Source organism: Callorhinus ursinus, unplaced genomic scaffold (assembly GCF_003265705.2).
Source record: "Callorhinus ursinus isolate GAN/ISIS: 27379988/994484 unplaced genomic scaffold, GSC_fseal_2.0 scaffold2, whole genome shotgun sequence".
NCBI classification, from domain to species: Eukaryota; Metazoa; Chordata; class Mammalia; order Carnivora; family Otariidae; genus Callorhinus; species Callorhinus ursinus.
The window spans coordinates 9,675,754-9,701,141 of record NW_027397064.1 but is presented as its reverse complement, the minus strand read 5'-3'; the positions used below and the strand labels follow the sequence as shown (position 1 = coordinate 9,701,141).

Genomic DNA, 25,388 nt, shown 5'->3' with positions numbered 1-25,388 from the left:
TGGCAAATTCAACAAGCTCTCTTTTCTCATTTCTGCTTGTTTTTATTCCTTTCTGGACAAGTTCCGCTCTCTGCCTCTCCCGTTCCCGCATCAGAGATTGCCCAGCTCTGAGTCCTCAGAGCCAACTCCCTCCCCGCCAAACAGTCAAGGCATAGTCCAGACGCCGAGGGCTACACCCTGCTGAAGCCAACTTCCCCTGTAAAGTCAAACAGAGACTTGAGGTTTGGATCTAGATCTTTTTGAGAATATGGGTGGCTGGGGGGAAAAAGGCAAGCCAACATCTTCCCTAGAGTGCCATGATTGAAGGAACTTTAGAATTTTGTGCTCAGTGGCTAAGCTCTAGAACCACAGATTTAGAGAAGACTCCCAGGGCAGCCTCCCACCTGACACCTAGACACCACCTGACCGCGCCCCCACCGGCCCCCAACCCCCCACGGGTGATATTTTTCTGCCTCTGCAAGAGTAAAGGGACACCCAATGATCAGGTCAGAATATTGTTGCTTTCATCTTCCTTTTTTACTTTTCAACTGAATATGAGTTGTTTTGATACGTAGGAAATAATCTATGCATCAGGAAAGGACCAGATGCTGTCGAGACTCTAAAGCACATTTTTCCCAGTTACCTGATTCTAGCTTTCCATTACCAGGTGAGCTATTTTCCAGATCTGGACGTTGCCGATACCTAAAAGCAACATGAAATAATTCTTATGGATAGACATGCAAGTGGAATCTGTCCAGTAGAGGGACCATCTTCCTTCCACGTGGCAAAAACTCTGTTTCCAGTAAGGATATAAATGAGAAAGAACTCTAGATTCTTTTCTGGATGTTGGAATAAGTAACAAGGAAGAAGCCATTTGTTGGGGGTGGGGTTGAGAGAAACAGGTGAAGGGGGTCAAAAGGTTAAAAGAAATTAAATAAGTAAAAAATGCGGAAAAATAAGGAAAACCACCCAAAGTGATTCTGCCTGTATTCTGCTATGGCAACAGGGTGCATCTGTCACCTTGGCCAAGCTGAATGGTAAGAGTGCGAAGCAGCCATGCAAGCTCAGAGCTGCTGGGCAGGCCATGGCCAGGCCTTGGGCCACCCCTCCCAGACACCTGTCATTTTTCCACGAGATTGGCAGGCACTTCCCTCGGACCTTTCAACACCCACTACCGTGTGTGCCTCTTCCCTAAAGACCCAGTAACCCTGCTTCTTTGTCAAATGCACACCATGTGCCTCTTCACGTAACCATTTCCTCAAACCAGATCTAAATATTTCACCTACATCAAGGGCTAAGTATAGACAAAGGACAAGTGCAAACAAGCTAGAATCATAACCTTTTTCTTCTCAGAAATGGCTACTCTCTTGCCGTTTCTATCCCCTTACTTCTGTTATTTATGAATTCTGTTTCTGTTGTTTCCATGAGTTGTTCCACAGACAAAAAAAAGCATTTAACGTATTTCTCCATAAGGTGTTCTAACCAGTTAAGAAACCCCACACCTTACAAAGCAAATCTATGTTTTAATATTAAAAAACCTTTCTCTTTAATGAGATACCAAATGAAAAAAAATTCTTTTCAAAATACTCTTTTGTTGGGGCGCCTGGGTGGCTCAGTTGTTAAACATCTGCCTTCAGCTCAGGTCATGATCCCGGGGTCCTGGGATCGAGTCCCCCATCGGGCGCCCTGCTCAGCGGGAGGGCTGCTTCCCCTTCTCCCACTGCCCCTGCTTGTGTTCCCTCTCTCGCTGTGTCCCTCTCTGTAAAATAAATAAATAAAATCTTTAAGCAAACAAACAAACCAAAATACTCTTGTCTTCTGCATTTGTTCCTTTTAATTATAGATGTACATTTAGGTTATTCATGTATATTACAAAAAAACAATGAAAAAACTTCAGAATGGTTACATGTGAAAAATAAAAATCTCCAGCTCCTTATTCTTCGATGCTAACTTATATCCCAAGAGGTGAAACATTTTTTAAAAGTTAGCATTTTAATTTTGTTATGGGTAATTTACGTGGTGCAAGCATCAAAAGCCATGGAAAGATGCCACTCCCCCCCCCCCCCCCCATTCCTCATTACTCCTTAGCAGGTAATTGTTATTAGTTTTGTTTGTCCTTCCAGAAAAGTTGTATGTGTATATAAGCTGATATAGGTATTTTTCACCTTACTTTTGCACAAATGATGAGCTCCCACATTCGTTATTTTGGCATTTGACTTCTCTCCACTTAATAATTTATTTTAGAGCCTTTTATCACTATGTAAGGATCTTCCTCATTTTTTTTAACCAGTTAATATTATTACAAGTGAATATATTGGTGTACCATAATACATTCTCCCCGTTCCCATGTAGCAACATTTAAACAGTTCCCAATCCTTTCCTAGAAACCAATGAAATCCAATCCCTAGAAACCTAGAAATCCAATCCCTAGAAACACTACTGTAATGAAAAACATCTGTGTGAGTCATTTTTCAGGCAGGTAGTACATCGGTAGGGTATATTTCTACCAGAGAAATCTATAGGTAGGATTTGTAATTGTGACAGTGCAGAGTTTTCCTTCACAGCAATGAAGCTAATCTATATTCCCATCCCCCATCTTTGAGACTGCCTGCTGGCCCATTCCCAGAGAACCAAGTGTATTGTTATACTTTTGGATTATTTTCTAGTCTGCCAGGTGAAAAATGGTATCTCATTATACTTTAATAAACATTTCCCTCACGAGTTAATTTAAACATCTTCTACATGTCTGAGCCATTTGTATTTCGCTTTCTCTGAATTCCCTGTTCACATGATTTGCCCATTTTTCTATCAGGTGACTGATCTTTCTCTTACCAGTTGGTGTTGGTTCTTTATAAATGAGGGAAAGCAGCTTTGAAGTGTTGCAATATTTACTCCAGGTTATCATTTGTCTTTTGGGTTTGTTTGCAGTGATTTTTCTTCTACACGTTAAGTTTAGTTTTATGCTGTCAATTCATTTTATTAAATGATTTCGAGGTTTTATACTACTTTAGAAAGATTTGAGGTTATAAAACAATGTTACATGTTTTTTTTCTAGTATTTTTGTGGTTTTGTGTTTTTTTTTATAACTGTGCATTAATACTAGATATTACATATGGATGGAGTTATTCTATCACTTTTGGGTCCAACTTTGTTTTCCTTTGAAAAAAAATTGTTCCAATTTCTTAAATATCCCATCTTTTTCTTCCTTTTGTATGAGATGCTATCTTAATCATAGTCTAACCCATTAGGAACTAGGGATTGATTCAGAACTTTTTACTCTTTTCCAGTGGACTGTCCCTTCATGTTGCTATGTTACTGCAGTTGAGAGTTTAAATAGGATTTTATTCTCTGCAAATAATTTAATTTCATTTTCCCATTTGACAAAGCATTTTCCTGGTTCTTCTTTGTTAACTTTCCAAATAAAATTTAGAATCACCCTCACTAGTTCTGAAAAAAAAATGCTGTATTTTTTCCTCTGAGACAGTATTTAACTTATAAACTCATCTAGAAAGCAGGATCATAGGGGAAGAGAGGAAAAAATGAAACAAGACAAAACCAGAGAGGGAGACAAACCATAAGAGACTCTTAATCATGGGAAACAATCTGAGGGTTGCTGGAGGGGAGGGGGGGTGGATGGGGTAACTGGGTGATGGACACATGTAATGAGCACTGGGTATTATATAATGAATCACAGACCTGTACCTCTGAAACAAATAATACATTATATATTAATAATAAAAAAAAGAAAGCATGACATCTTTATATATTTTTTCTTCCTAACCAACAACAAGATAGGCTTTTCCATGTGTTTAGGTGTTATTTTGTAATCTACAGAAGTTTTAGCAGGCATATTCATATATGCTTTACACATTTATTAAATAGATTACATGTAATTGTTTTGTATTATTTTTGTCCTACCATAAATTGGGTCTTTTACTCCCATGCATCTTGTAAATGGTTGTTGTATCATGAGGGCAGTTGATTTCTATACACTTACTTTCTGCACTGCAATCTTAGTTTTTAGTTGAGTCTCCTGGGTGTATACTTGTATCTGGAATAGTGATAGTTTTGCTTCCTCTTTTACAGTTCATCTCATTTTCTTTTTTTTGCTTGTGTAATTGTGTTGGCTTATACCTCTAGTACAATAAATTAAATAAGGAGAAAAATAGTGATCATCCTTTCCTTGGTTTTGATGTAAGTAGGAATGTCATTAGTTTTCCCTAAGTAAGTGTTGGCTTTGGGGCTGAATCTTATTTTCAGTCCAGTAATCGAATTTTAGAATTTGGAGAAAAGGATATTTGAAACATAAATTTTGAATCAGCATTCTTTATTTCCATGGCAGACTGCTCCATGTTTCCTCTGTTGCAGTTTCAAAGGACACAAGCACAGACGATTCTCAGCACAATTCATCAAAAATTTAGAAAGGCTCTTTACTATTTTTGCACACATTATTTTACGTAGCACAATCTTTGCCATTTAAAAATTAGGTGCTCCCCCCCGCCCCATCAGTGTTTTCTTACTTACAAATAATTTTAGAAACTCCTGGAAATTTCTTAGACAGAGATCACACTGACATAGCATTAAAACACCTATCTGGGGTCATGGTAGGGATAAAGCTCATTGCCTCCCCTAGGGCCACCAGGGATGGACTTGAATGTCATTCTGTGGACACACAGGAATGTCTGGGGCTATTCCTGAGGTAGAGTTTCAACAACAAAGCTCAGCAGAACACAAAGTAAAAAGTAATCATGACAAAATTAAATGGTGATATAATCAAAAATAGCTTATGAATTATTGTTATGAATATAGCTTTGTGAATCCATGTTGTGGATCCATGTTGTGAATCCATGTTGTCAGAATTGGAGAGAGGTCCTTAGAAATGGGACCAGACCTTGAAATTCGCACAGAACACTGCAAGTTATATAGAAATATACTTAATGGAAGAAGGAGGAAAATGGCTATGTGACAAAAATGTCCCATCTCTTGCCTGTTTTGGTAAGATAAAACAAATATCTAAAGCAAGCAAAGGGGTCAGTCCAGTTAGTATTTCTGCCTATGAATGAGGAACAGCAACTGCAGGATGACTGCAGTTTTCTTGTGGCTTGTGTCCATGCCATGTATATGTCCTAGGGAGTAATCAAAACCACAATTTCCCAATCCTTGCTACTCGTTGGGAGTCCCCAACATGGGCTCTTTGATTGAGATGACGGGCCTTGTCAACTACATCCAGATGGACACATAGCATCTGGTCTAAAACTGAGATTTTGTTGTGGTCTTGAAAAGGTTCACTGAAATCCAGACTTAAGACATGTGTCAATTTATGGCACTCGGTGACTTTGTGACCAAGAGGGTCCTTGCTCAGTGGATGCAGTGGCTGCCATAAGGTTAGAGTTTTGTTCCCATGATGACATTCCTTAGTCCCTCTGGGTGGGGCTCATCTGGATTCTGACTTGTAGCAGAACTCTGTGCTTGCTTTTGGCATTTGGTTGAGTAGATGATGTACATGCTTCTCGTTAGAAAAATGGCGGCAATAACTGCAAAATAACTCCCATAAACTAAAAACTAGAGAAAAACAAATAGAATTAACTAGACACACAAAAATATGACTGTCTATGTCACTGATAATACACAGTGATGGTGCTGATTTGCTTGGATTATGGGATAACTAAGACCAAGGACCTTAATATGGGTCATTTAGATTTACACAATACTTTCTTCTTCTATCTTAGAAGAATCAGCCATAAAAGTATAAGAAATGCAGTAACTAAGAATGTGGGTTCTGGAGCCAAGTTTACTTGGGTTCAAACCCCAGCTAACACCACCAATCATGAAAAAACACTAAGTCCCATTGATCTATGTGTTTATGTCTGCAGGACAGTGCAATGCTACGAGTGAATTTTAGATAATGAGGCTACTTCTTACATGCCTTAACCCCCCCCCTTTCCCAGAGCCAAATGTAAAATGTGAAATTGGGCTAATTTCAAGTCCCTTAGTGGAGTAGGGAAAAGGAACTGAGCTCTGCAGCCATGTACCATTTTTAGTCGAATCTCTTAACCCTTGGAAGGGGATGACGGGAGGAAGAGCAGACATACAGGGGACACAGTTACCGGAGTAGCACCTGATGAGGTGTTAGGAGCCACAGGCAAGGGCTAACCAACTGTGTTTATTGCTGAAGACCTACTTGGTGTGTTACAATATGATAATTAAGGAATTGCTTATTTAAAAATTTGCCCAACTAAGCAATTCAAGAAATTAAATATTGGCTGTGGTGAGGCTGAAAAAACCTTTCAGATTACCTAGGTATTCTACATTCCCCCAACTACCTGACTAGGAAAACGGCAATATTGCAGCTTACCTGAATGCTGATTGGCAGGTTGAGTCCTTTCTGATCTACTACGATCACTGTCATAATGGTCTGAATCACCAGGGCCATGAAGGTGTTCATTCCAAACACCAGGGCGTAGCGTTCCACATTCAGATTAACTGCGATCTGAAATCTATCATTAAACGTTGAATTACGTTTTTTTTTTTTTAAACAAAATACACATGGGACTCTTACCTTTAAAAGACAGAAATTGAAGATAAAAGTGATGTCTTGTTACCAGTACTCTTTGGCTAAATCTCCTCCAGTTTAGACAAACAGGTAGAGCAAAGAAAGGGAATTAATTTTAAAAATCCAGTTGAAGGCTGAACTAAAATACCAGTTGAGGAAATATGACACAATTCCTCCTATCCAATTTAATGCTTCCCAGAAATGAAACCTAAATATTCTAAGTTCTCATAACCTGAGAACTTAGATAGCATCAGATTTGATGCTATCTGATTTTAGATAGTGTTTCACAGTGAATTTTTATGAAAATGCAAAAGCAATATCCAATCCATGGAATCATTTGGAGAGTTATTCTTTTTATTGTCAATTGTACCAATAGCTTCTAAATTTTGTGAGTTATTTGGAAGATCCAAATCATGACTGGCTGTGCAACTGAATGAATCTGTAATTAATTTGTTTTTAATAATTAAATAGATTTTGACATCTTACGACTCATGAATGACTGGCAAATGTATGTTATTTAGAGCTCTTCTGTGGCAAAGGTAAAGGACTTTTGGTTCTGAGGATTCTTAAAATGAAAAGAAGTAATGTAATCCTACCTTAACAATGTCCTTTCGCATTAAAAAGAGAAACTTAAGAGATATGAGTTTGATTCATTAAACTGACATATTTCCACAAAAAAGTCAACTTGCCAACAAGCTATGCTCTTTCTTTTGTTCCATGGTCTTTTCGAAGTCTGCTTATATTTCTGTGTTTCATCAATTCCTTATCAAACATTTTTCACACATTAAATCCCAAAACTTTATAATAAAGTTTCTGGCTCTACTTCTTTCATATGATTTGAAATTCAAATATTTCTTATCTCTTTTGGTTAATACCAAAGCACATTTCCAATAGTCAGCTTTCTCTGAACTTCTATATGGAACAAAACGTTTTTCATTTAAAAAAATGATTTCTGGGATACATAGTTTCTTATAATCATTGCATCTACTTTTTTCAATATCCAACTTTTTATAATTTGCTGAGCATATTTTGCTTTACACAAAAGTATATGCCTGGAATTACACAAACAACTAAATGAAATTAACTTTAATAAACTTACTCAAAATCAGATTGCTCCACACCTTGTTATGGCAAAAAGCTTGAAATAAAAATCACAACCCGACAGTGTATCATTGCTTTTGGTTTATGAACCCACAGAACTTCTTTTTTCTTTGATGACTAATCTTAGCAACATTCACAGGGTAAATAGTTAAATGAAAGCATGGCTTAATTGTGTCCAATTTAATATGTAATCAACATTTAATATTGCAATTGATTAAAATCCTTCTGACGTTCTGCAAGGAACTATAGAAATGCTACAGAAGAGAGAATATGGTGTGGGTTTAGGAGTGGAGAGAAGTGGTTGGTAATACTCACACTGCTATGGTTATAAGAAGCATATAGCTGGACTTGAATATCAGATAGCCAGCATAGCATGCCCAGATGTCGGTCGTGTAATTCATGAGAAACAGAGAGCCTGCACTAACGATGGAGAAAATGGCTAGAGCCAACTCTCCCAGAAGATCCCAGTTGACTTTCACATAGCCCACTGCAAAGGCAGCCATGGCCCCTGAAAAAGAAACATTAAGGGAGATCCAACACATTGACTTTGCACGTGGGACAGGTCAACACGCTCTCTTTAAAAAGCCACATCTTAGGCAAATCTACAAGATGAATATGTGGCTCTCACAAAAATAGTGTGATCCACCTAAATGTGGATTTATCTTTTTCTCAACCAGGTTTGCCTTTGACTTCTCTCTTTACCTACTCTTCTTTCAATCAGGTAGTTGCCACACTTTTAATTAGCGTCTACCACATGCCATGCAGTGCACCCTGCGGAGGGGCCAGAAAGGTTCTTTATCACAGCAGCGCGGGGAGAAACAACACCTAAACCCAGTCACTTGCTACAACATAGAAGAAGAGTGAAAGGGCTGCTCTGGTGTATATCTAGCCTGTCCATACTTGCCTTTCTTGTTCGCTGTTCATCGTAAATTTTTTCAATGGGTAATGGATGTGTTTCTACCCTGGGTAGAAAATTTTAGTCTTTATTAGTAATCTTAATCTTCTGGTCTCCATCGCAATGTCTTTGAGATCTGGCCTCATTTACTCGAGGTTTTCAGCGAACTCTATACTGATTTACGGAGTTCAAGAGATTGAATAACTGGCAGTCGTTAGGGTTACTATTTGTAGTTCTTTTTAACAAAATGAAAGGTATTTATGTTTCAAATTGCTGATGTTTGGTTAATTAACTTTTCCACCTGTGATCCAGGAAAGAACCAGTGTTACAAAAGAAATAAAATTCTTTCCTCCCCAGAATTTGGAACGTAAGAGAAAGAATTTCAGTGAACCAATTCTAGTGCAGTCCTGGTATGCAGGAGTTAAGGTGAGGCCTCCCAAAAGAGAGACAATAGGAGAACAAACACCACATGAGTTTTCTGAAATTTTTGGGAAATGAGGGTGTGGAAATCTCCTACTTCCTAGAAAATATCTTTAAAGTCTCAGTTGAGTTTAAGTTTCCACTTACCAGGATACAAATATTTATTACAGAGTAAACTTCAAAGGCAGATTTCCTTCTGATATTAGAATCCTGACTCTCACATTTATTCTACTTCTCACTTAAATCTCTTAAGAAAGCTACTTTTGGAAATTTTTGGCATGGAATCTAGAATTGCTAAAGGTGGGGTACTAGCTAAATCAAATCCTTTAGTAACAAAACTCCTCCAGTGGTAATCTGGAAGCCTTGACAGTTCAATCTATTACTAAAATAATAAAAACTTCTTACTTATATACGAGGTGAGTATTTTCCTTTGGATATAAAAACAACCTGGAAGAATAAGGGGCATTACTAACCCCTTTCCTGATGATGAATTGGAATCTTAGGAATTTGGCCAGAATTTAATCATTTGGTGCTTAATCCTGAGCTCTTGAGTTACCTGCTGTAACTCTACCACACTGAATAGAAGTGTCATGGTCCTCTTTTTTTTCTTTCCAGTGAATCTCATTTAAAAAAAATATTGATATGCCCTCTGAACAGAACTAGTTTACCACCATGGAGTTTAGCAACTGAAGACATAAACTTAAAGGGGGTAACCCATCATAGGAAGATAAATCAATGTTTGCTTACCTCCAAAGGTTGCAATAGCTTCTACTGCCCCATTATAGATTGTAGAACTCTGGGACGGTGCCTTGTAATCCCACAGGATTTGAACATAGTTCAAAACCTGGTTAAAACCTGCTGTGGAGAAGGCCCACCACAGGGACCAGTAGAAAAGTCGCTTGGAGGAGTAGCACTCCTTCAAATCTTGGAACCACTGTACAAAAACACTCAACGCTACATTTCGTGGCATCGGGCCGCTCGACGGACCACCATCCAGGTTCCCTGAAATGGTGGCTATTTCTGAAGTGGGTTTCTCTCCGCCGCCTGCTGTGTTAACTTTGTAAGGTGCATCTGATGCCGCGTTTTTGTTCGGTGGCTTCCGTACTTCTTTGCCGGGTTTGGCATGAAAAAACATGCTCTTCTTAGGCATTGGTAGGAAAAGTGACAAAAGAAAGGCCACCGAGACGGAGACCAAGGATATGACGTTGAGGTAAAAGTACGATAGGCTGGCCAGGGACACCAGGAGCTGGGCCAGCACCGAGGCCGCCGTGTAGGCCACCAGCGTGATGCTCCTGCAGTAGCTGCTCACTTTCTGGTAGTGCTCGGGGCTGACCACGCTGTAAATGTAGGCATAGTAGGCCACCTCGGTGGCGGAGACCATGCCATAGAAGAACTCCAGCACCTGCATGGCCTTCACTCCCTGGCCAAATACAAGCAGCAGCCAGGTGATGATGAAGCTGATCCCTTGCAGGATGATGACTGGCTTGTAGCGGACGTAATCGGTGAGGATGAACACGGGGAGAAGCAGCACCAGGTAAGAGTATGTCCAAATTGGAAGGATTTCATTGGTGATCTGTGAGGTTGAAAAGTGGATCACATAACCATGCAGCAGCGGGAGGTAAAAAGGATACCTTTTTAGGTAGTACATTACTAAGGTACAGGTGGCTTGCCCAATAGCAAATTCTGCATCCAATGGGATAGGATGTTCTTTATTATGATGGAAAAGCACAAGAGAAAACTGATTTTCAAGGAAAAGAGAGCTCCTTCCCCTTCTCCAAAACAAAACCAATTTATAAATGTATGTGCCTCCCAACGTAAGAATATATTTGCTTAACGTGCAATCTGAACTCTCTTATTAAAGTTAAATAGTATGTACATTTGAGTTAAATTAGTTACAAATTGTTCAACAGACACTTCGGAGTTTTTCAGGCTCTTAAAAAATACCACTCTTTTCCTGTTGAAAGATTTTAACATTAGACAATGTTAGAAGAAGCGACCACCTTTTTGTTTATTTGATCCATCACTGTGTCATAAATGTCCAGAGTCTAATGAACATACGTGAAGACAGCAACGAATAAATACTAACCTTGCAGAATTATAAAGTGGGAGCAAGTAATGCACTGGATTTTCTTCCTGGCCAAATTTGCTGGGCTCCCAAAGCCTCTTCCCTCCCAACTCTAGTGGTTAATCTCTGCTTACTCAATTCTGGCCTCAGTTTGATGTGGGTATCTCATGGCTGTCGTCAGAAATGCCGGGGACCTCAGTGATCAGTCCTAGAAGGGAGGGACTGAAGGGGCTGATCTCTGGGGCAGGATATGGGTGTGGGGGCAGCTCTGTCAGACCAGCCTTTGTTCTGTGCCCCAGGTGTCGACAGCAACCTCCGTGGGCCCCAAGGTCAATGACGAGGGAAAGCTCAGTGACTGGAAAGGCTAGTGGGACCAAGTGGCACCTCTGAGCATGGGTACCTTAACTGGTCCACAGTGGTTGCAGAAGCAGACCCCACTGGGTTCACCGGATGATTTGGGACCTGTATTTGTTTGTCCTTTGTTTTGTCTTAATCGTGATAGGCTTCCACCTGGAAAAAATTGGAAACGGGGTTGTCGCGAAGTGATTTTACATCACCGCACAGCAAGCTTGCTTTTCTGTCCGTAGCACCTCATCGCCAAATTAACTAGTATTGAGGAACCTTCCAGGTGAAGCCACACACTCTGCAGTGCTTTCGTGGTTATGGCTGGAGATGATAAAAGCATCACAGGGTAATTCTCCAGTTGGGTGAGTACGTTTTCCTGTTGCCCTTATTATAAAAAAGGAGGTGAATCTTTTCAGTAAGAGAATTTGGCCTTCAGGGGAAGATAAAACTGAGAGATAAAGCTGTTAATGTCTCACCGGCTGGTCGATAGTTTTTCACAATTGAGTAAGTGTCCTCAAGAAATGATACGATTCTTTATCAGATCCTGCTTATGCCTCAGCCGCCCAAAAGTTTGTGAGGACTAGATCCTGTGCCTGGCAGAGATTTTACTTTACGGTTAGTATAACAAATCAATTGAGCCTGAAAGTTACCAAGCATTAAGACTAATGGTAGAACTCCATAAAAGTTAAAATATTTATTAGACATATAATGTGCTATGGTGTCCCATTTCTGTATGTGTGAGGAGGGAAGAGTAGTTTGAGTCGTTGTATTAAATGACAAGTACAATGAAAATGGGATCGGAGAGGTCAGTGGGTTCATGTCTCATGCTGAATGAAGCCCTAATGGCACGTCCTGTTCAAATCCTGTAAAGTTAAATTATGTTAAGATATGTCTGTATGTATGTTAATTTACCTCTGAGTTGGTCAGGTTTTTATCTGGTCCAGATAAATACGGGATAAGGAAGGGTTCTGAGGGTCTCATCATGGAGAAAAATCCAAATAAGCACAGGATCACCGTGGGATAAATCCAGGAATGACTTGGTGAAGTTTTGAAACAATCCATGGCTGATCAAATGGAAACAAAGTCAAAATTAGCTGATGTTTACTTACTTTTGGCATCCTGGATATAATGAAAAACCGATTTCTAAATGTCTTGTGAAAGGGTAAAGTTTCATCTGTCTGCAGTTGAAATGGAAAGGTGAGTGATGAATAAATGTTCTCAAATACTCCTTAGGTGCACCAGTCAAACCCTCCTTTGTCAATGGGCTTCTTACTCACTATTGCTGGGACAGGTTACACCTCCTTAGTGTTCTTCATCACGAACGTGGTAAGGAGTAGTTACTAATAAATGGTAAACATGGGTTAATTCACGCTTGAAAGTAAGTAAAACATTGGCTGGTGAGTTACCGGTGTACATGTGGTAGGTCAAGTACCTCTAGGAGGTCAAATCCAACTTAACGCAGATTTAGTGGATCAAGTTACTACTAATCTGCCCACTCTATTTTGTACTGTGACTCTGAAATCTTTCACACACTGAATGGCGTGTGTTTATTTACACATTTATCTCTCCATTACACTATCCCTTGCTTTGTATGGTGCTTGACACATAATACACATCCAAGATACTTTTGTTAGGTGTCTCCAATCTGAGAATTTATAATTCTTCAGTTAAAAAAAAATAAAGCCAGATAAAGATCTGACTGGCCATTTTTCCCTATTTTCCCCCATTCCAGACTGATGCTAAGTCTAGGTTGGGAATGCAAGGCATCACTCTGTAGACAACTAATCTCCTTTTCATTACCACTGGGCCCATTGCTTCTCTTTGTCTGCAGTTTCACACCACCCAGTGGGGCAGGGAGCTAATTAATAGTTCACGCTTTCTTTTTTCCAAGCCACAAATAAAATTGCTTGAAATGCAAACTTCAGACAGAAAGTCCAATGGAAAATCTGAAACAGGAAAATTCCCTCTCATTCCTTCATATTTGGGATCCAGCTTTACTTATGCAGCATGGGGAATGGGGAAACTAACTTGCTGTATGATGCTTTTCTGCATATTATCTAATTAAGTCCTAATAATAACTGTAAAATAGATACCATTTCCCCAAATTCCCAGCTGAGCATATGGGAGATCCAAAGTGTCCTATAACTGCCTTCAAACCACATGATCAAGATTTGAATCCACATCTCCTGGATTTCTATCTGGGTCCTTTCCCCTGCTCCACTCTGCCTCATTCTGGTGGCCCTTCCTCCTGGGCTGCTGGTAGCAACCTAATGACAACCTTTCCTCGCAGGAAGGGAAGAAAGTGTTTTCATGAACACACTCATCCTAAAGAATATGACTAACTACATAGAACCTCCAGGGTCAATTGTAGTTTGAAAGTGGACCCAAGAGAGGGAAAGTGATGCTCACTCCAGAAGAGCATGTCAGTGGGTGCAGTTCCAGGTGTCTAGGAAAAGGAAACTTGTTAGGGGCGAGTGAGGTGGGGAGGGCCTACTGGGCCACCATATCTTTTCACAAGGTGACCTGGACAGTGGCATAGTTCTTTCAAGTTAAATGAGGGGAACACTGTCTCTGTTTTTGTCAACAAGACCCTTGATGGAAACAGTGCAGACACAATGGAAATCAGAATTTGGACGGGATTATAATTTCGAGCAATGCTGACAATGTGAAAATTTTGCTAATAGCGTACTGGGTTTGACTGCCCTCAGCCTTCAATGCCTGGGATTCATCTCTTCCAGAGTTGCGAGAAACACCAGCAAACCGCTGGGGCCTTCTTTCTTCGTGAGTCATGTGCTTGCAGAGAAGTCTATCCTGGGAAGACAACCGCTGAGGCTTGGCTATCTTTCAAAGGACGGTCTTTTTTTTTTTTTTTTTTAAAGATTTTATTTACTTATTTGAGAGAGAGAATGAGCGATAGAGAGCACGAGAGGGAAGAGGGTCAGAGGGAGCAGCAGACTCCCCGCTAAGCAGGAAGCCGGATGTGGGACTCGATCCTGGGACTCCAGGATCATGACCTGAGCCGAAGGCAGTCGCTTAACCAACTGAGCCACTTAATGGGGTAACATCTGTTGACTCTACATCTAGAACATTCTCTCCATCTAGCTGACCGTGGATTGTCTGCTGCCTTCAAGTCATTATCTTCTCCATGCATCTCAGAGAACTAAGTCTACTCCCATGGTTCCCTGGGAGTAGAGTCTTTTTTTAAAAGATTTTAAAATCTTTTTTTAAAGATTTTATTTATTTATTTGACAGAGAGAGACACATCTTTTTTTAATTTTTTTTTAAAGATTTTATTTATCTCTCTTTTTTTAAAGAGAGATCTCTCTTTTTTTAAAGATTTTATTTATTTATTTGACAGAGAGAGACACAGCGAGAGAGGGAACACAAGCAGGGGGAGTGGGAGAGGGAGAAGCAGGCTTCCCGCGGAGCAGCGAGCTCGAGGCAGGGCTCGATCCCAGGACCCTGGGACCACGACCTGAGCCAAAGGCAGTTGCTTAACCAACTGAGCCACCCAGGCGCCCCTATCCCTTCCATCTCTTAACTGTCCTAATACTCCGACCCAACTGCATTTGGCTGGAAAGGTCACACAGAAAAAGATGGTCTATCTCCCATGAGAGTGTAAGCAGGAGGGCAGGGCTTTTTGTTTGGTTGGTTCACGGCTCTATGCCTCATACCTAGAAGTGTCCAACACATGGTATCTCTTGCAGAAGGAAGAAGATAAAGGGCAAACCTCACTACTGAGAACTAGTAAAGTTTTGTCTGCATTTCCAGAGTGTACTGCTAGCTGCATCAGGGGAAGGCTAGGGAGGTCCTTAATTCTACACGGGCCTCGCAGTTCAGCTGTGCATCTGTAAAATGGGGTAATGATGCTAACTACATGTGTGGGCTTTCAGTGAGCACCAGTGAGCCTTGACTGATATCTGGAGGCACCATGTTGGGCACAGAGTTACTGCTCAAACACATGGCATTTCTCTTCCCTTTCCTCTCTTCACGTTGGAGGATCCATAGTGATTCTGGCTTAATGAGGAGAAAATGAGGGAAGGTTTCTGACCATAGCTGAAAACAACTGAGAAAGATCTGGGGGGCTCACACCTGCATCCTTGCATCCTGGGATGCTGGGCTTCCTGTCCTCACTCCTTTCCCAGCCTCCTCCCCACAGAAACAAACACAGGCTCCAAAGCTAGGTTTTCTGCCCGAGGAAATAGGAGAAGGCATTTAACCAAACATTAGCAGGAATCCTTTAGCCTGGGAGGACTGGGCAGAACAGCACGGGTGACCAGACCCTTTCCAAGGCCAAGTCTTGCCTGCTGTCTGTTCGTCAGCCTGCAGGGCTCCAGCCCTTGTTACTGCCTACTGGGAGACTTCTCAGCGGTGATTGTCTGGCTGTTCTTTCCCCTTCCCCCAGCCCGGGGTCCCCTTGTCTAGCACTGGTCGCATTCCAGAATCCTTTCCTACTCTGGCCACTTAACAAAGACCATGTGAACTTGACTCGCTTATCAGATGGCCTGGGCACTTGGAAAAATAGGGACTTCCGGGCTCCATCCCTAAGATGTGGTTCAGGAGGTACGGGGGCCACGGAATCTGCATTTATATAGAGCGATTCTGACACAGGAGGCCCAAGGACAATTTGTCCCTTTCCCATCCGCTGGGGGCCAACTGGCTCCATGCCACAGCCTTGGAGCTTAACAGGGTGGAGGGGGAAGCAGATGGAAATCGTCCAGGGAGCTTTTGCAAAACTACACGTAGACACACGACCCTGAAATTCTTTTCTGGCTCTCCAGGCCCTGAAGAGTCCAGGACAGGTGGAAACATCCTCAGGTGACTCTGATGTTTTGGATATGCCTCTCAACATTCTGTCTGCCCCAACCCACTAACCCCTTCTCCTGTGTGCACATCACTCCCTGTTTGTGACCCATTCTGTCCCAGTCAGCTGAAAGCCTTTTCCGGTAGGGGCCCTTGAGTGTCTGTGTCTAGCTCTGAGTAAATACCATGGCTCTGGCTTCTTCAGTTCCACAGCACACAGGTTCTGAAACTCTCCAGCCCAGCATGACCTTTCACCCACCGTCTGAAGGCAGTGATTTTGTTCTTACTTCTCGCACACAGGTAAAATGGTAACAATCTATCAGCTATTGTCTGTGTGGCTCCTGCTTTACACCAAGTATTGTATTAGTTGCTGTATATAATTATTGTCTCTAATCCTTAGAACAGTCCTAATTATACACATTATATATATATCGATAATTATATATTTTATATAATAATTATATACAGATATTTATTATATAAATAATTATAATTATTAAATATGGTTATATTAAATAAATGTAAGTATAATTATAGGATATATAATACACATTTATTATATTTGTTATTACATGTAGTTGATCCTTAAACAACAAGTTTGAACTGCATGGGTCTACCTATAGGCAGATTTTTTTTGATAAATACAGTATAGTACTATAAATCTATTTTCTCTTCCTTATGATTTCCTTCTCTAGCTTACTTTATTGTAAGGATGCGGTATATAGGGGCGCCTGGGTGGCTCAGTTGGTTAAGCATCTGCCTTTGGCTCAGGTCATGATCCTGTGGTCCTGGGATCGAGTCCCGCATGGGGGTCCTTGCTCAGTGGGGAGCCTGCTTCTCCCTCTGCCCCTCCCCCAGTTTGTGCTCTCTCTGGCTCACTCTCTCTCTCTCAAATAAATAAATAAATAAATAAATAAATAAAATCTTTTAAAAAAAGAGAATACAGTATATAATACATATAACATACAAAATATGTGTTGACTTTTGTTATCAGTAAGGTTTCTAGTCAACAGTAGACTATTAGTAGTTAAGTTTTGGGGGAGTCAAAAGTTATAAGTGGATTTTCAAACATGTAGGGGGGTGGCATTTTTAACCCCTATGTTGTTCAAGGATCAACTGTAATTACATATTTTTTATATGTATCTGAAGTGTCCCCAATTTCTCAGACGTGGGAACGGAGCCTCCTCAAAGCTCATGGCCACTCCACTAAGAAAGGTTAAGATTGAGTTCAGGGTCGGATCTGTTGGCGCCAAGTCTGCATCTTCCCTCTGCTCGGATGGGTAGATGCTTCCTACCTCTGTGGCACCGATTCCGACTCCTGGATGTTTTCTTCTCGTTTCCTCACCGGCCACTCCCACAGGCACTGTCAACATGGCCTCTAGGTTTCCAACCGAACAATCTCTGCCCAAATCATTCCCTCTTTACTGGAGAAACCTCTGGCTAATGGTGTCACAAACCTTGGAAGTACTGATCACAGCCTTGTATTTTTATCTTATTGAGGAGATGCCGCTCTTTGCTGTCACCATGACTATGACGATGATAATCAAATTACACAATCTATAATTTCTACATTTGGAAGATTATTTCATTTTTTTCCTTGACAATTTTCTGGGGTAGATAGAGAAGATGGGACTGTCCTCATTTTGTAGAGAAGGAAACTGAGGGCCAGAGGCAGTAACATGTGTGCAGGTTTTCACCTTTAACCAACATTAGAGCCTGGACTTGTGCTTGGTTTTTCTAATTCCAAGTTCAGTAATCTTTCCTCTGTGTTGAGATGCCTGGTCATACCCTCGAGCTTCCAATTCCCATTTATTCTAGGATAATGTTTTTCAGATTGTGGATGTAAAAAAAATTTAGTGGGTTACAAACAGTATTTCTTTTTTTAATTTTTTATTTATTTTTTATTTTTTTAAAGATTTTATTTATTTATTTGACAGAGAGACACAGCGAGAGCAGGAACACAAGCAGGGGGAGTGGGAGAGGGAGAAGCAGGCTTCCCGCTGAGCAGGGAGCCCGATGTGGGACTTGATCCCAGGACCCTGGGATCATGACCTGAGCCGAAGGCAGACGCTTAACGACTGAGCCACCCAGGCGCCCAGGATTTCTTTTTTTTTTAATATCCTCTTTGCAGATAAAACATATTAAGTATCAAAGTGCACTGCAGAGTGAGGCTATTTTTTTTGAGCTTTGTTTGGATTATCAGTATAGAAATACACAAGAATGATCACACTATATATTACATCTTTCTGTGGGACACAGTTATGGGGCTAGAAGTTACAGAGGAAAGGGGTGCCTGGGTGGTTCAGTCGGTTAAGTGTCAGACTCCTGATTTCGGCCCAGGTCATGATCTCAGGGTCGTGAGATCGAGCCCCATGTCCAGCTCTGCACTGGGTGTGGAGCCTGCTTAAGATTCTCTCCTTCTCCCTCTGCCCTTCCCGCTTACTCACCCACGCTCTTTATCTCTCTCAGAAAAAAAGAAAAGAAAAAAAAAAAGTTGCAGAGGAAAATATAGGACTAAATATTTACTCATGTCTCTCATAAGCACACCTGTTAAGGTCATCATAGAACACCTGTTCTGTTTGGGAGGGCCTCAGCCTTCATGGCAAAGCACCATCCTGGAAAAAACTGTCCTTTTGCTACTTTTCCATGTATCATATTTTTGACCTTGTAATATTATCCTCCTCCTAGAGAGTACTCTAAACCTTTCCTCACTTCATTGATTTTAACTCAAGGACATGAATCGGATTGATTTTCTGACCTGATGCTTCTGAAAGCAAGATGTTGATCTTTCCCCTTTCAGTCAGCTTATTGGACTATCCTGACTTGAAATCTATAGTGAAAATGCCAGAAATACCTGAAAGCCTGAGTGAATCAGCTGCTCCTTTTGGAGACTTGGAGCAGCAACTACATCTCCCACAGAGCTTACCTCCATTGGCTGGGCCATGTAGGAGAGTTCTTCAGAGGTCTAGCAACAGCAGCTGGAGGAGGTGAACTCTGGGCATTAGCCTCTGCTTTACTCCTACGCCCCAGTGGTCCTGGGCGGGGTGCAGTCTCCTTGCTCTCCCTGACCAGTGTACTAGAGAGCACCTACTTCTGATCCAGTTGCGCCATCTGCACACGTGCAGCACATCACGTGGGCCCCAGTGGTAAATGGCCACGTGCACTGTTGGGGTTACCAGCCAGCGCACGTGACCTTCTCTGAGCTTGGGAAACCACGAACACCTTTGCACTAGGAAGTGACCCATCTAAATTACTTTGGAAATAATGTGTTCCTTTCTCTTTTTGCTGGTAAGAAAATAATGATGATTTTTCATTAAAATTTGCCAGGGACCCTTCAGCAAGACTCCGGTCTCTTCTCTCAATCTCTATGTGGGGTCTATTTCTGGAAGACCACCTATTTTTACTGCCACTTCCTTTTCTTCAGGCTCCGTGGGGTGCTGTAGTCTTCTTTAGAATCACAATTCCCTGGTGAGTGTAGTGAAACTAACTTTGTTTTAAGGTGCTCATAGACCTTTCTGCATCTCCTAGAAAACGTGGTTTTTAGATTTCTAGATGCAGAAACACAAGTATTCAACCACGATCAGGTTGGGCTGGAGTGGCTTCTCATTATTTTTCTTTTCCTCCTCCTTGGAACAATTTCTTTTTATTCATCCTCTTTTGTGTGTTTCCAGTCTCTTGCTTTCAGAGTTCAAGTTTTCATCTCCTCTTTCATTCCAATTATTACCGTATTACTGACTTTTTCCCATTTTTATTGTTCTTTAACCACATCTTTAAATCTTTCCAACTGGCTTCAGGTCAATGTCTTTTTCATATGAATGTGCATAGCTTTAATAAAAATAATTAAAAGTGTTGTTTGACTTACAATAGTGTCCTCGAAACTCCCAGCTTTCTTATATTGACCACAAAAGAAGTTCATTTGTCACTATAATTCTATGGTATGGGGAAAAGGAAACTTTTTGTTTATTGTTGCCAGGATTCCCATTTGGACTGAGTTGCAAGGTAAACTTAGAACTCACATTTCCTGGTTGTTGCAGTCTACAGCCATCCACTTGGCTGTATTTCCTTAATTAACTTACAGACTCATTGTGTGAACTAAACCTTTTCCATATATGTGCATGTAAAAATTTTCATGTATTGTTCATCTATGCCCTGGAGAATCATATTGGGCCCGTGCCAATGTGGACCTTATCTAAACTGCAAGCACGGACAGTGTCCTATTTCCTAAACAAGAGGCTATATGTGTGTACTACTATGTGTGTGTGTATATATATATTTATATATATATGTATATATATATATATATATAAAACTCTGTGGCCACAAATATTTCTTAAGTGTATATTTCCATTTGCATGGAATAGGCAACTATTAAAAAGCAAGAACTATAGAAACTGGCACATACTGGTGGGCCTCTTGGCTCCTTGAGGCCTGGGGGTACTTCCCAAGCTAGGGGGACCTCAGGGTGATCAGATTCCTCCGCCCACTCTGACAAGATGGAATTCGCCTCCCACTGCTAAAGACTTCCGAGCTGTGGGCTCCCCGATGCAGGGGACAAGATGACCCAGTCAAAGCAAAGATCTTTCCCAAATCTGGTTTTCCAAAGGTTTCCCACAACAGAGAGCCTGGAGTATCAGGACTTAAGTCAGTGGAAAGGAATCAAATCCTCTTTCATGTTTGTTTAGAAGATGCTGCCAGAATTAACTGAGGTGCTAATACATTTGGAGAAAACTCCAGAACCCTCATTCTCCACCCAGTTCCTGTCCGATCCTCCCTACTAAACGTTCCAGTCATCTCAGAGAGGGTGCCTGACAAGGCTACCGGCATCTGAGAATGGGCTGGCCTAGTTTTCACATTGTTCTCCAGAACCTTTACTGCAGTCAAAACATCAATTTCCAATAACAGAGCCTCAGGTTGGTAATTTAAAATAACCACGAATCTCCCCACCTCTAAATGCCAAAGGACTTGGACACGGGTCACGAGAGATGATAATTTGCAAACGGTTTCACACCCCAAGCCCCAAAGCCCTTTTAAAAACAGTTAGGGCCAGTATTTGTCCCATTTTCCAAAAACTCACCTTTCAGGTTTTTCAACACTGCTGGAGCCAAGCCCCTCACCAGACAGAAGCAAACTCGAAATTTGACTACTGAAAACTGAAATATATGCTTGTCACTGACAGCAGAGTATAACAACTAATTATGCCTTTCAGTCTACTTGCTACTAAAGGAGAAGAGAATAGGACTTTGCGTGAAACAGCCACATAATGGGAGGAACTGCAGTCTGCTTAAGTCAAGGCCAGCTGATGCCAGAGGCAGGCAAGGTGAAGTGATCCCAGGGAGTTGCTTAATTATCATTCTGCTGTTGCAAAATCAGGGATCTCAGGGTGGTTTCACCGATTTCCAGTGAGTTATTGTATTTTAGCCCTCATCTTATTTAAAATGCATTTCACTGATCTCTACTTCATTCCACACACCAAAACTAATTTGACGTAATCTATTCTAGGAACCATGGAGTATCGTCTAGAAGAAAACAGATCATTATGACACAGGGATCGCAAAATGTGTCGCTGAAATGATAAGGAGGACTCAACTTAAAAGAAAATAAATTGATAAATTGGATTTCATGGAAAAACATATCTGCTAATCAAGAGATACCATTGGGAAAATGGAAAGGAAAACCACAGGGAACACTATAACCACTAGAACATCTAAGCACAAAAAGACTAGCAAACCAAATGTTGGCAAAGATTTAGAATTTGTATACATTGCTTGTGGGAAAGTAAAATGATACCAACAACTCTTTGGAAAATCATTTGGCACTCTATATAAGAAAATTCATAGGGGCACCTGGGTGGCTCAGTCGTTAAGCGTCTGCCTTCGGCTCGGCTCAGGTCATGATCTCAGGGTCCTGGGATGGAGCCCCTCATCAGGCTCCTTGCTCAGCGGGAAGCCTGCTTCTCCCTCTCCCACTGCCCCTGCTTGTGTTCCCTCTCTTGCTGTGTCTCTCTCTGTCAAATAAATAAATAAAATCTTAAAAAAAAAGAAAATTCATATACTCACAATAGTGAAAAAACAGGAAGCAACTGAAATGTCCATTAAAAGGTGAATGAATAAAAATTATATATATAAAAGCAACTAATACTGATTTAATCAGCAATAAAAAGGAATGAACTATGGCACAATTTGGGTGAATATTTAAAAAGTTATGCTCTGCCAAAGAATCCAGACACAAAACTGTGATTCCATTAATGTAGATAAAGTCCTAAAGCCAGCAAAACTCATCTACAGTGTAGAAACTGGATCAGTGGTTGCCCAGGGTGGGAGACAGGGGAGGGACTGACTGTAGTAGAGCACAAGGGAACTTTCTGGAGTGATGGAATATCCTATATCTTGATGAGATATAGATAAAAGTGTGTATACAATTATAAATATTCAAACTTCAAATCCATACTTTATATTATATGTAAATTTTATCTCAAGTAAAAAAAAATACATTCTATTCCCCCTCCCCATCCCCTACTCCTTAAAAGCATTTCACTGTGTGGGACTCTCTGCAGGCTTGGATTTTTCTTATTGTTGTAAGCACTAAGGTTTTTCCAAAATCTACATGAGACAATCTGAAAACAGAACAACATCTTTCTAACTGGGTCTTCCCTAGAAGATTTAGAACAGAAACTGCCCACAAATCAAAGCTAGGACAGACCAACAAGCTTTGGCAGTCTAGCTACATAGAACATTCTTCAAAATAATACAGGGAGAATCAGAGTTACCTGTTCCTTTTGTGTCCTGAGTTTCTTTTTTCTAGAACTGAGTCCAGTTTCCTGCCTTCAGATCCAACTCCAGCTCCTTCCTGATGTTCCCTGCTGGGAGTCCCTGTCACAATGCCCCTCCCTCTCCTGGGAATCTGGAGTCCTTCAGAACTGAGCTGTCAAGAGCAATGGCTTTATACGCCAGAGCCCACCCCCTTCTGAGGGCTTGCAACACTGGAACCCACCTCTTCCGCGGCAACCTTCTCATGGAATCTCATTAGGAAAAAAACCCAGAGAAACAGATCTTTGTGAAACACAGACAGGGAGGTAAACATATCAAAAACACTTTTTTCCTGAATGTTAGAACTAAAATAATCTAGTTTTTCTCGAATTCTGTATTAAGTGACTTAGAATCTCAGAAAACCGGGAAGTAGTCCTATCACCTACCATCTGCTCATAAGGCTTTATATATTACCCCCCCAAAAAACAAACATGACAAAAGCAAACACTAAGGAAGGTTTGCGGACATGCAGCTCTCCACACAACTTCAAAAAGTGTGAATTAGGTCCAACCACTGTAAGAGCAGATACAAGTGATCTTTAAAACACACGCTTCAAATTCCTTTTTGTCATCTATGGCATCTTTTTGGCTCTTTTTCGCTCCTGCGAAACATTTGCTGATGAAGCAATCATCCCTTTCCAGGCTGTTTCTTCTATGTCTACAGTTAGATCGATCTAGCGTCAGGTACAGCGAGAGGAATAAAACCGGTGGACAGCTTATATGCAAAGTCAGCTGACCAAGTCTAGCCACTGAAGTGCCCTGTGGGTGACTAGTCCAGTACACGGGGTATGGACGCCGGGAGGGAAAAATTTGAACTTCAAGGAAAAAAACTATGCAGAGTTTAAGCTATTTTACAACTACATAAATTGAGGTAATCAATAGCAATGTGAAAGAAATCTTGTCTATAGACAAGCAGAATTCTATCTGGTGAAAGGACAGCTCTGTGTCCCCACCCCCATGGAAAACCAGTTTTACCTAGATTTCAGTATTCCTGATCTATAAATATACCCATTCTTTGGATTCTCCTTTGATCTGGTTGTAATGGCCTTACCAGTTTCCTCATTAATGAGTTAATAAAACCTTTAACACATGTTCATATTTATATCTGTGTGACAGTCATCACTTTATCCTTTTCCAAAAATTATCTTTTAATATTTGTTACCATTCATCATGTCTCTAGCCTATCCAAATAACTTCCAATTTATTCCTCTGAATCTAAATGATTTGCTAATAGTTGTTAATTACTGAATATACTATTTAAAATTTTGACATCTTACTGCAGACCTTCCCGGCTGTAGGCTCCCCCACCTCCAGACTTGGGTTTGTGGTGCCAGTGTGGTTCAGTGGAAAGAACAGGACTTTGGAGCCTGAAGCTCCAGTTCCTCCTCGCCTCACACCTGGTTTGTGGCAAGTACTTAACCTCCTCAAGTCTGCTCTTAAAATGTGGACAACCAGTCAACAAAACCAAAAGACAACCAACAGAATGGGAGAAGATATTTGCAAATGACCTATCAGATAAAGGGCTAGTATCCAAAATCTATAAAGAACTTATCAAACTCAACACCCAAAGAACAAATAGTCCAGTCAAGAAATGGGCAGAAGACATGAACATTTTTCCAAAGAAGACATCCAAATGGCCAACAGACACGTGAAAAAGTGCTCAACATCATTTGGCATCAGGGAAATCTAAATCAAAACCTCAGTGAGATACCACCACACCAGTCAAAATGGCTAAAATTAACAAGTCAGGAAACAACAGATGTTGGTGAGGATGCAGAGAAAGGGGAACCCTCCTACACTGTTGGTGGGAATGCAAGCTGGTGCAACCACTCTGGAAAACAGTATGGAGGTTCCTCAAAAAGTTGAAAATAGAGCTACCATATGACCCAGCAATTGCACTACTGGGTATTTACCCTAAAGATACAAATGTAGTGATCTGAAGGGGTACCTGCACCCCAATGTTTATAGCAGCAATGTCCACAATAGCCAAACTGTGGAAAGAGCTAAGATGTCCATCAACAGATGAATGGATAAAGAAGATGTGGTGTGTATATATATACACACACACAATGGAATATTATGCGGCCATCAAAAAAACCCCACGAAATCTTGCCATTTGCAATGACGTGGATGGAACTAGAGGGTATTACGCTAAGCGAAATAACTCAATCAGAGAAAGACATGTATCATATGATCTCACTGATAAGAGGAATTCTTAATCTCAGGAAACAAAGAGTGTTGCTGGAGTGGTGGGGGGTCGGAGGGATGGGGTGACTGGGTGATAGACATGGGGGAGGGTATGTGCTATGGTGAGTGCTGTGAATTGTATAAGACTGATGAATCACAGACCTGTACCTCTGAAACAATAATACATCATATGTTAAAAAAAAAAAAAGAAGATAGCAGGAAGGGAAAAATGAAG

General features: G+C 40.9%; 1 protein-coding gene and 1 long non-coding RNA gene across 5 annotated transcripts in view; one reads left to right on the top strand and one right to left on the bottom strand.

The window, feature by feature from the left end:
• LOC141370120 (uncharacterized) overlaps positions 1-21,436 on the top strand; it is a 36,950-nt gene extending 15,514 nt beyond the window's left edge. The window contains exons 2-3 of the long non-coding RNA XR_012373882.1: positions 10,420-10,482; positions 21,368-21,436. This is a non-coding gene — a long non-coding RNA (uncharacterized lncRNA). The remainder of the gene's footprint in view (positions 1-10,419; positions 10,483-21,367) is intronic.
• SLC19A3 (solute carrier family 19 member 3) overlaps positions 166-25,388 on the bottom strand; it is a 26,944-nt gene continuing 1,721 nt past the window's right edge. The window contains exons 2-7 of one of the 4 annotated variants that reach the window (XM_073877666.1): positions 12,271-12,422; positions 9,696-10,521; positions 7,949-8,141; positions 6,335-6,476; positions 623-681; positions 166-196 (exon numbers count right to left, since the gene is read on the bottom strand). In XM_073877666.1, coding sequence (XP_073733767.1) covers positions 652-681; positions 6,335-6,476; positions 7,949-8,141; positions 9,696-10,521; positions 12,271-12,420 — 1,341 coding nt within the window. In that variant the 5' untranslated portion in view covers positions 12,421-12,422 and the 3' untranslated portion in view covers positions 166-196; positions 623-651. Of the gene's footprint in view, positions 197-622; positions 682-4,302; positions 5,542-6,334; positions 6,477-7,948; positions 8,142-9,695; positions 10,522-12,270; positions 12,423-19,087; positions 19,187-22,927; positions 23,038-25,388 lie in introns of those variants that run through there. The other 3 variants (XM_073877659.1, XM_073877664.1, XM_025886816.2) reach the window with 3 other exon arrangements.